Raw genomic sequence first — 12,017 nt, 5'->3', positions numbered from 1 at the left:
AAATTGTAGGCAATGAGGTAGGGATGGGGAGAGCAGCGGGAAGCAGAAGACAAGAGTAGGAAGGATGATACCTGAGCACAAGGTAAAGGAAAGTGGTTTGAGGGAGGAAACACAGGAAACAAAAGGAGGGAGTAAGTGGAGGTACAGCCAGAGAAAAAAAGTATAAGGAATCCTGATTTTCAGTTTTATTGGTTGTAGGGTCAAATTCACCTTCTGCTAAGGGAACTGCTCAGAGTATGGGGTGAACAATTACCCATCTATCCATCCATCCCTGTGCCTGTCCGTACATTCATCAATCCATCCATCCATTCATCTACCCATTCATCCAACTATCCATCATTCATCCATGCATACATCCCTCCCTCCATCCACCCACCCATTCACTATTATGTAGATATTTTTAACTACTTAATAAGTGCCTGGCTAGGTATAGAACTTGGGCTTCCCTGGTAGCTCAGCTGGTAAAGAATCGGCCTGCAATGTGGGAGACCTGGGCTTGATCCTGAGTTGGGAAGATCCCCTGGAGAAGGGAATGGTAACCCACTCCAGTATTCTGGTCTGGAGAAGTCCATGGACTGTACAGTCCATGGGGTCACAAAGAGTCAGACACAACTGAGCGACGTTCACTTTCAGGTATAGAACTTGGTTGACACCGAGATAAATAAAACACAATTCTAGACTACAAGGGATGGAAAAGGAAAACACATAAACAGATCCTATCATGACAGCTGCTATAATACATTACATACAAAATCTTAGTAACACAATATTAGCAGGCATGGAAATCGGAGGGCTCATTTGAGAGCTGTAGCAAAAGAGAGAACAAGTAGAATTCAAATTGGATGTACGATGACTCCCAGCTTCCAGCTTCAACTTGTGGAGTCGTGGAATCACTGGCTCATTGAAATTGCAGAGGCTGAGTTGGGTTGGAAGCCACAGGACATGGTTAGTGGCGGGAGACTGGCCAGTTATTACGTGAATGGTGCTTCCAGTCTAAGAAGGGAAGCTAAGGTTTGTTCAAGAGGAATGTTATTTTTCATAATAACAATAATTATTAGTATTATTCAATATCTCTAAGGCACCAGTTACCCAAGAATATTCTCTCCTTTGATACCCTCAACCACCCAGCATTTCCTTAATGAGAAATGTGAGGACACAAATTCCTGCCACAAATCAAAGCAGGTGCCATGCAGTCTCCTTCCCCCAAGCCCACCTGCTTTGGGGGAACACTGACTTTGACCTGGGCTGGAGAGTTGGCTGTGAGAGCTGGTCTCATGGACTCAAAGCCCCCTCTCAAGGGGATAGGTCACTGTCTTCATGGGATATACATGTGAATTTTGGAAATCTGGGGTCCCCCACCCGCACACCTAGGATGGGTTCTCCGCTCTGGACCCCAGGGAGGCCCTGTCCTCCTGTTTCTCCCAGTCTCCCTCCAGCTCAGACCTTACTTTCTTTTCAAGCAGGAAGTGAAAAGTTGCTCACAAGAGGTGCTTCTGATGGAAAGGTTTACCTCTCTGTGGTGCGGCCTGTGGGGAAGGGAGGGGTGTGGTGGCTGTGATTGAAGAGGGCTGAGGATTTCTGAAGAACAGCAGCTTCTCTCAGGAGCCTGCTTCAGGCACCACGAAGGGCGAGCCATGAAGAATTCAAAGGAACTGTGATCAAACCACAGGCAACACAAACATTGTCCCCGCCTTCAATAACTTCACCTTCTGAGCAGAAGAGGGCAAAAGGTTCTGCAGAGGTTCCTGGGCTTTGGAGAAATGTCCGGTGCTTCCACCTCCATGGTGTGGTGGTCTCCACCCGAGTCACGGGGGGCCCTCTCAGAAGGCAGCCCAGCACCCGGCACGAGGGTGTGCTTTCCAGGCCCACAGGAGGACAGCTGCACCACCCACAGCCCAGGCAGAGCCTCCCTCATTGGCCCTTGCAGATCCATCTCCAACTGCAGGGGTCTGCGGACACCTCAGTGTTCTTCTCCTCAAACACGCAGCACCCAGACCTCTGCGGGTGGCCAGGAGCCCCATCTGGGTCTGCTGGGGGAACCTGCATGGGGGCGGGGTGTTGTCCACCATATTGCCCCTCAGGAACCTAGGGAGGGGACAGGTCCCTACACCCAACTTCCTGCCATGCACCCTGCACAGTCTTCCTCTGCACACAGACACACACACACACCCCATTCCAGGAAACTGGCTTGCTCTGGTCCCCCAGCACCTTGGATCAGGTCTCGATCACTCACCCGCAGGGCATGTGGACCTTAGCCCCCTGTCCCCCTGTTGTTGTCAGAAGGTCTCTTTGAAAGCCCCTTGTCTCTTTCCCCGCTGACCCCAGAGAGATCCTTTTATTTTTCAACTGGTAGGTTCATCATTAAGTAATTCTTAGAGAGATACAGGCCACTGATTTCCTGCAATTTGCATCACCACACTTTAACCTGTGTTGAAAGCAGAGCCTCTGGGTCCTCTGGATTTAGAAGTGCATTAAGATTTCTGTGACCTTTATGAGACGGCAGTTGAGACATATTCTTCTAAATAGCAAATGCAACAAAACGGATCACCTAAAGTACATAGAACTGACCTTAGTTTGATAAACAAATTAAGAGAGAGAACTCTTTTCCCAAAGGGAACAGAAACTCAACAGATGCTATCAGATAGATGACAGATAAATAGATGATTCCAATGTTTTGCAGACATGATTAAGTTCCATCTTTTGATGTGCTGTAGTGCTTTATACAACAGTTCCTTGTTATATGTCAGGTAACTTACTTGAGTTTTTAAAGGATCACATAAAAGGGAATGGCAACCCCCTCCAGTATTCGTCTGGAGAATCGCATGGACAGAGGAGCCTGGCCAGCTATAGTCCTTGGGGTCGCAAAGAGTTGGGCACGACTGAGCAACTAACACACACGCACACTTAGTACCTGGATGACAGAACAGGTGGGAGAGAAAGCCAGGGATCAGAGTGCACGGCAGCCATGACTCCAGGGCGCAGCCGCAAGTCCCTCTGTCTGCATCAGTGCTGGTCACGGCTGTCAGCACCTCTAGGACTGAACCTGCCCTCAACATCTGATTTGTTTTGCACGAACCTGCACCCTGCTGGGTCCAGGCAGTTGAGCCGCAGTGCCCCCTCCTGCCACGTCCACACTGCCAGCAGAGTTCGGCTGAGGGAGTAAAACCCTGTAAGCAGAGCTGAGGTCATAGGAGCAGAGGGGACCTGATGGCCAAAGTGTCTCTGGAAGCCAAGGGTCCTTCTCAACTGTGACCTTGCGATCTTGGCCTAGCTTCCATGTTGGACTAGGGTCTGCAGCAGCCTCTTGGTTGTCTCAGTAAGGACCCCTAAGACATCTGGCTCAAATCAGTGTGACTTTGAGTGACGCTTTCCGGGAAGACATGCTGTGTTTGTCTGCTTAGGTAACTAGTTGAGATGAGAGAGTGGCCCTAAAACAGTAAACGCTAGAGAATATTTACCCCATCTAGTGAGATGGGCTTGAAATCTCTGATCTGCAGAAATTAGACCATGGGACCACTGTTTAGGTCTCCTTTTTCCTCAGCTCTGCTTCGCCAGGGCAGCCCCACCCTGCTGCTCACCCCCTCCCCAGATCCGCCCTGCTGGGAGCCCAGGGCTGTTCTGTCCTCTCGACAGGTCCCCGGGGCTCTCCCCACCAACACCCAACAACCCCGAGGACCCGTGCCCGCCTGCCCTCCTCCCCAGCAGCCTCCCACCCAGGGCACACCACCAAGGCTGGTCTGTCTGCGGCATCCTGGCCCTGCCCACAGAAGACGATTTCTGTAAATTTAATGTGACACTTTATTTCCAAAGTGGGAATGCAAGGAAGTAAAGTTGTTTGCATTCACAGTTTAGAAGTTGAAGTGGTGGGGTTTGCCCTTAACACCCACCCTGGGTGAGTGCCCTGTGGGGGCGGCCCTCTTCCTGTGCACCTGCCATGAGAAGGTGTGCCGGGCGGGAGCAGCCTTTCATGTCAATTTCCACCAGGGTGTGGGGAACCTATGCTGGGGGGTGAGACGAACTGCTTTGATGACAGCGAGTGTACTCAAAACCAACCATAGTAAGAAAATACAAGCACATCAAATGAAACCATAGTGCAGTGTGTGAACCATTTGGATAGAACACAGGACTGACTGTGAGTCAAAGTCAGAAAAAAAAGTGCTAAAAATCAGGGCGTCCAGATACTGCCCGTGCATGAAACTGTATTAAAAAAAATTAAGGGAGTATACTGGATACCCAGCACTCCTATAGTTTAGCAGTTGCTATCTCCCCCCTCCCCAAAGCTAATATAATTTATTCCCATTTTCAAGAACAGCATTGATTTGGATAAACCAAGATTTTTAATGACAAAGATAGATTCGTTCCACTAGATGATCCCTTATGTGTATTTGCGTAGATGCATATATACAAGAATGCCTGACGATAGGAAATATTTTTATTTTTAAAAATGCAAAGTGGTGTTTTTGAAGAAAGATTACTGTTTATGACAATAAGAATTTAATTTGTGCACGTGTCTGAGCTGAGATGAGCACACGGGTACTATCTGCCTCCTTAGCACAATCAACACATTGTTACATTTTCCACTGCTCCTATTTGCTTGCCAGTGTGAATGCTGGGTGAGGGCCACAGCTCCCGAACCTCAGGCATCTCATCTCACACGATGTTTCACCTCAGAATATTTGTTGAATGATGAATGTGCACCAGATGAGTATAGCCATCTCCTTCATTGTCTCAGAGAACGAGGTGCTCAGCACCGTTGTGGCTACCATCATACCCAGGTGTGTGACTGCAATCATAGCACTACCTCTATATTCCTATCAATAAAAGTGTGTGTGCTGAGTCGTGTTTGACTCTTTGCAACCCCATGAACTGTAGCCTGCCAGGCTCCTTCTGTCCATGGGATTTTCCAGGGAGTGGGTTGCCATGCCTTCTTTCAGGGGATCTTCCTGACCCAGGGCTCAAACCCATGTCTTTTGTGTCTCCTGTACTAGCAGGCAGATTCTTTACTACTGCTTTGTCTGGGAAGCCTCCTATGAATACAGGAACATATTATACTCCTTCCCTTTCTAAAGTGTGCCTCAGAGCCAGGAAGCAGCTCATGTGGACAGTATGGGTACCAGGACTTGGACCCCATCCAGGCTGATTCTCAAACCCATGCTTGTGGCCAGAAGGTCTCCTCACCTCCCTGGCTTTACAGAAGAATGGAGATGAAAAAACAACATCTTCAAAGCTGATTTTTAAAAAAAATCAACCCTGAAAATGTATTTTGCAGAGAAACGCATCTTAGTTCATCGTAGTTATTTTGCATTTTCTTATTCACCTTTTATATGCTAGTTTACAGATCATAAAGCAGAACTCTTGGATTCCCAAAGATGAAGACAACCCAGTATACTCTAGGCCAAGGGGCAAGGAATGAATCTACCGTGGAATATTCTCACTTATTAGAAGACAGTCCTGGTCACCAGGTCATGCCTGCTGCAGGGTGATTTGACTCTCTCCTGCCACCAATCTGCTTTGGGCAGGACCAACAGGGCTGGAGGGTGCCCCCAACAAAGGCAATTGGGACAGTTTTGACCACTCGGTCCCAGCTTGGGCTTTTCCTTCCTTAGCCAGTGCTCTTTTTATTTTTTTTTTGCATGAAACACTAATGGAGAAACATTAAACACTTAATGTAATGTAAATCCTAGAAATTTCCCCAAGGGTGAAGGCGTCTCCCTAAAGTATAAGTCTCTTTTGGCAGAAACAGAAAAATCTGAACCCACGTGGAAAGAGGGAAAAGCAGGTGCAGTGTCCCGCAGAATCAGTGGTCTCAGACTTGGGTGTGGGCCAGAGGACTGCAGGGGCCTGCGTGCGTGTTGAACCAGGCGCCTGGTTCAGATCTGTCCTGGGCTGTAAGCTAATTTGGCTTTGAGCTTCCTGGCAGGCATGGGGAAATGGGAGCACTTCCCATTTCAGCATTTCCACTTATGGGAACTGCAATTTCACTCCTGTATATATTAAAAATCATCAAATTTTAGAATATACTGAGGCAAATGGCTAACATAATTCTCATACTCTGACACCAGTACTTCAAGAGGGACAAATGTCTTCCTGGTACTTGATTCATAGAAGAAATGTGTGTGTGTGTGTGTCAGGGGATAGTTTCCTTTATAAGGGATTTCAAAGTTTTAAAGATAGTCTTTTCATAACTTTTCAAAATTTTCAACTTTAAAGAAATACATGTCTACTATAGTAATGGTATAAAATATAGAATTAAAACTATTAACTTTTTAAAAATATTTTCCTACATTATTCTATATATTCATATATAAAATTAAGATAACAAAATACATACTGTTGTAAATCTGATTCTTACCAATAATTGCATGTATGTCTTTCCATGATATAAATACACAGAGATAAACATAATACACAGAGATAACAAAACACACAGATAATTAACTCCATCGTCTTTTAATACACGTATTTTTATATATTCATGGACAGCACTTTACTAACTTTTCTCTTGATGAGCATTAAGTTGTTGCTAATTTCTGTTATGAAATGTTGTGCCTTCAATGTCTTTGTAAAATATATTTGCTCACTGGTGAAATTATTTGCTTGAAAAAAATCATAAGAATGAAATTGCTAAGTCTGAACTTTTATCACCTGGAAAAACTCTTGAGACATTTTTCCAAATGGAAAGGGTTAGCAAGGTCAAGACCAACCAGTGGAAGGTAAAGATAGAGACCTCTTCCCATGAGCACTGACCATGGGTGAAAAAAGAAATACCACCCTGTTTTTCTAATATTCCATAGATATAAAGACTTATTTATTGGTCATTGATATTTTTAATGTATTTGTTAATATCCTTTGACTTATTTCTATTGGTATACTACTTTTTGTCATTGGCTGTTTTTATAAGGATATGAACCTTCTGTTTGATATACTTTCCCAATAGTCTCGTCTGAAAAAAAAATCGGTGGTATTTTTGATGTTAAAAGCAGTTATTTCTTTTTCTTCATAATTTCTGGCTTCAGTGGCCTCTTTGGAAAAATTTCCCACTATCCACATGTTATAAACCAATGCTCCTGAATTTTGATGTCGCCTGTCTGAGGCTGTAAATTATCCATTTAAACCTGTATTATAAGAGCGGTTCTCTTTCTCTTATGGCTGAGACCTGGATCTTCCCTTCTGTTTTGTTTCCAAACAGTTGTCTCTGTACAGGAGAGTGTGTAATTTCTTTGGTTCTGTTTTGCTGCAACAGAAATTGTGGACCAGTTACAGCTCGGTTATAGCTCAGCGTTTTATTCGCAAACAAAGAATAGTACACACTTGAGGCATGAGGACAGGCCAACCCAAAGGAGAGGCCTCCACCCATCTTGGCTCCTTCTTTGTCTCCTCCCCACTGAGCCTGCCCTGTGCAAATTAGGGCGGGCCAGGAAGGGGGCGTGTTTGTTTCACCTGAGGTTCTCACTCTGGTCTGTGGATTTTTCCTTTTTTCCCTTTTCACAGGCTTCTCCCTTTCTTTGCCTTCAGCTGCCACCGTTTTGGACTCCTTTTCCCTATTCTAGGGCTTCCCTTGTGGCCCAGCTGGTAAAGAATCCACCCACAATGCGGGAGGCCTGGGTTCCATCCCTGGGTTGGGAAGGTCCCCTGGAGAAGGCCTTTCCCTCCACTGTTTTAGCCTGGAGAATTCCATGGACTATACAGTCCGTGGGGTCACAGAGTCGGACACGACTGAGCGACTTTCACCTCACACTTTCTGTTTTAACTACCTAACAGTATCATCAATTGAAAAAAAGTCTGTTCTGGGCTCAGGTTTAAAATGATTATCTGTCCACTTCTAGACTTTCTCTTCTGCTCTCCCATGAGTGTCATATCTTCATAGTACTTGTGTAATATTTTTACAATATTATGTTGTAATATCCTTATTTGCGAGAACAAGCTCATTAGAATGCATTTTCTCTTCCAAGTGAATTATTTAGTGATTTCTGACACTGTCTTCCACCTATGTTTTACAAAACCCACATAGGTTCTGTGTGTGTGTGTGTGTGTGTGTGTGTGTGTGTGTGTGTGTGTGTGTGTGTGTTATCCCTGGGGATAAATAAAAGCTGAGGCAGTAACTGTCAGAAAGACTGAGCTTGGGGAGAGGAGCCGAAGGCAAGTGGCTGCCCTGAGGAGGAACAGGGATGTTGGCTCCCAGCCCGTCGGAATAAACCAAGACCCAATTCAGAACTTGATGAGCAGATGGAAATCCCTGCAGCTCTCTTCCTTGACTTTTATGATTTTCAGTTGAACTGCTGACCATGGAAACCCAGGTCACAGGATTTAAAACACTCAGAGGTTCTGGTAGTCAGTCAGGCCAGAATTCTGGATCCGTGGTGAGCAGGGTTTGCATTTGACCTTTATGCGTGAGAAGTCTGAGCTAGTTACAGTGAAAATGAAGAGCTGCCACCTCACCTCTCCTGGAGGTGGCCCTGGGACTCTGCAGACAAGGCCACTATCCTTCCAGGAGCAGCTCTGGAGGCGCTCAGTCCTTGGATAGTGTCCAGGGGCCGGCGGCATGGAGGGTGCGAATAGTCGCCTGAGGCTGAGGGGCGTCAGGACCGGGTGCCGCTGGTACCCTGCTCAGAAAGGCCCAGAATGATAAACAAGGCCTCGGACCCAGGGCAGCTGTGCCTCCTGACAAAGTGGCCTGCCAGGGATGTTTACCGCAAAATGTAATCTCAGGTCCCTGCATTCATCTGCTCCCTGGACAGGGCTCATCATTCCCATCTGTGTCTGGGTGAGAATCTTCCAAGAGATGAAGATTTTTGTTTTGGTCAGATTTTTTGACAGAATTGCTCTTTTCTGAAAATAATTAAGGCTGCAAGATTGGGTTCAGAAGCCATTACTTTTCTGCGAAGGCCGATCAGCTCCATAGCACAGATGGAGGGTGGACGGCAGCCTTCCTGTGTATCCTGGCAGAAGGCAGCAGCCAGGGACGGCAGCAGTCAGCACCCAAGTCTGTGTAGGTGTCAGCTGAGGCAACACATGATCCTCAAGCAAAAACATCTGATTTCGCCCTTCTGATGGGAAAGCAAGGCCAAGCTACCTCCGAAGGACTTACACATTTGCATGGAGTTCTGTGGGATCCATAGCTCAATTCTGAATCTTTTGGGAGAAGAGGCATTCTGTCTCTGGGTAATTCTTTTTTTTCAATAACTCAGGGAAGGTTATTTGATCTATAGTGAAAAACAGCAGCAAAGGTTTCTAAATTCAGAAAGCTGGGTTCTAGTTCTAACTCCACTATGAGTTGTGTGACCTTTGATTAATATTTTCCTTCTCCTAATCTCAGCCTGCTTATTCATAAAATAGTAAGATAGTTGCAAAATGCCCACTGCGGGGTTGCGAGGGCGAACGAGCTAAGGTTTATGAAAGCTCATGGCATCCACAGCCGTGTGGATACAAATACAACCTCATGTGAGAGGATGGAGGATCTCACACAGTCCATTTCCATGACCACGTGGTTCTGGAGCTGGAGCTCCGCTTGGCCAAGGCCCAGCCAGACACATGGAGAATGTGCCTTTATTTGGCTTCTGTTACCTCCCCATCACATCATACCCAGCACCTCTCCCAGGCTAGGGGGGCACTCAGGGCGGGTCCCTTTCAGTAGCTTATAGTTTCCTTATCCTTCTTATTGAAGGGATTGTAGGGTGTCACAGTTGTGACCATTCGAGAGAGCGGCCCCTGGTGACGGAAGAGGTCAACTGCCATTCTTTTCCGTAAGACACTAACAAAATGGAGAGAAAAAAAAGACATGTGAAATAAAATGAGAACATATAACCTCATGTATTCTCCAACTAATGATACACAAATATGGGAGAGATGAAGAGAGAAAGCTATAGGAGTAGAGGGAGAGAGAAAAAGGATGCACAGAACAGAGACAGGGTGGGAATGGTTAATCCTTGTGAGTACTGTTTCCTTTATTTCATTTATTTGCGTTCAGTTTATTGACTGCATACTATGCATTATATCACGGACTGAAAATCTACCTTGTGCCTAGAATTACAGTTGGTGCCAAGAAGACAGAAAATACAGACAGAAGGAGGTGAAGCTGCAGAGAGGCCAATGAGTAACCAACAGCTACCACACAAAGCCTTGGGGGTGTGGGCTCAGGGTGTGAGGCTGCCCAGAGGTAAAGTCATCTTTCTAGAGTGGAAAGGGACCTTTCTGGTTTTGAGAAATGAATGACTTCTCCACCTTCCACCAACAAAGGAGAAAAGGCACCCTTTTGGGGGACTGCCTTCCTTCTCCTCCCAGATGCACACTGTCCTAACTCGAGAGCTTATATTTACATGAGGCCAGTCTCTGGACCTGGCTAAGATGCATTTGCATTTTCAGAGCTGTGTCACCTTACTGGCAAGGCAGGACTTTCATCAAATGTTTTCAAATTTGAGATATAATGAGCAATAACCACCTGCTTCTCATTGGAAGCTTCAAAGCACGGAGTCTGCACTAACCTCCCATCAAATGCCTCCTGTTTTCAATTTGCAAAATGGTGTTTAAATATATATATATGGCTTTTAACAGAATGTTGTCTTTTATGAAAAGTAAGATGGCTATCCACAATAAGTGAACGTGTGTCTCATGTAGTATGTTCTATGCATGTTCTAAGGATAATGCAGAAAGGTGGTAAGTATGCAGAGTTGAGTCCAAGAGGCTAAGATGCTGTCCGCTAAGATGCTTTCAGTCTCTTAATGCCCTCCTTCTAGCAACAACAGTGGGAAAATGAACTCTTCTGTCTTTTTGGATTTGACACCCTATTTTTTAAACAATGTAAATTTACTCCTAATACTTAATTGTTCTTTAATCGAATAATCATCATTAGGATTTCCCCCTCCCCAGTATATCCAAGCATGTTGAGTAACAGGATTCATACTTACTGGTGCATTTCTGAATCTGGTGAGGGGGTCGTTGATGGACGATCAGAATTTGCTGGATGGGTGGCTGTGAAATGAACCTTACCAGTGTATCCTGGAATATTTGCAGAGCTAAAGGAAAGAGTGAAAAGAGGGGAAGAAAGAAAATGAACACAACAATCTGCCAAAGAGTCACGGTCACCAGCACCCAATTATGAAAACATAAAGAAGGACGTAATCTAAGGGTTTTGTCCCACATGAAGGTCTGGAAGTCGGATTGCCAGATAGGAAAGCATGCAGGCAGGGGGCAGAGATGAGTAGGTGACAGCCTTCCTCTCAGAATGAAGAAGCTTATTTCAAGTCCATGTTTCTCTGCTGCTTGAATTTGCATGTGTTTTTCATACCTGATCCACCATGGAGCTCTGTTTCCTAAGGAAGGTGGACGTGCTTTCCTTACCAAAAAGCAGACCTGGCTCCCGAACAGAGCTCTGAGGTGCCGACTCCAATGCTGGTGGACACACAGCATGATTTTTAAATAATACTTCTTTCTCGCCACCACTAATGTACTGACTTCATACAGTTTATGAAATTTAGCTCACTTCCACATACTCCTCTGTGATCATGGCCCTTTTGCCTTCAGAGAGAGTAAAAGAAAAACACTAGAATGTATGGCAGGTTTTTCAGTGTGGGTATGAAATTCATCTTGATAAAGGCAAGCAAACATCCAAAACAAATATTCTATTGGGTAATTCAGAGGTGAGTGAATAATAACTACTGTTTTGACATTTCTACAGCATACAAAGCCCTTTCCATGGATCATTTTCTGGGAAGAGGTGGGGCCAGTCTGAGTGCTGCTTGAGACACGGGACCTCATCTCCAGGTGCAAGGGAAGATGTGAGGCTAAGACTATCTCAAAGAGCAGAAACATGCTCTCTGCAATCACAGGGCACTTCAAATAACACCGTCTTTGTTAAGTGCAGCTCTCAGGGTCCTCCTGGTGCCACAGTAAGGACAGAGGAAGGTCAGCTTGCCCCGGCCACTCCCTGGTCCCTCCTCTGGGAGCGGGACATCCCTCGGCGAGGGCCCTTACCCTCCATGGATGCCCAGACACAAGGTAAGGAGCAGCGAGGACTGAGT

At 45.7% G+C, this 12,017-nt stretch overlaps 1 protein-coding gene across 1 annotated transcript in view; it reads right to left on the bottom strand.

Annotated features, from left to right (window-relative positions):
* Positions 1-7,671: 7,671 nt before the first annotated feature.
* Positions 7,672-12,017, bottom strand: part of SPATA48 (spermatogenesis associated 48) — a 65,443-nt gene continuing 61,097 nt past the window's right edge. Inside the window, exons 8-9 of the mRNA XM_027538444.1 lie at positions 10,905-11,012; positions 7,672-9,751 (exon numbers count right to left, since the gene is read on the bottom strand). Of these exons, the coding sequence (XP_027394245.1) occupies positions 9,628-9,751; positions 10,905-11,012 (232 nt within the window). The 3' untranslated portion in view covers positions 7,672-9,627. The remainder of the gene's footprint in view (positions 9,752-10,904; positions 11,013-12,017) is intronic.

Source organism: Bos indicus x Bos taurus, chromosome 4, assembly GCF_003369695.1.
Source record: "Bos indicus x Bos taurus breed Angus x Brahman F1 hybrid chromosome 4, Bos_hybrid_MaternalHap_v2.0, whole genome shotgun sequence".
Classification (NCBI taxonomy): domain Eukaryota; kingdom Metazoa; phylum Chordata; class Mammalia; order Artiodactyla; family Bovidae; genus Bos; species Bos indicus x Bos taurus.
This window is presented reverse-complemented; position numbering and strand designations above follow the sequence as displayed.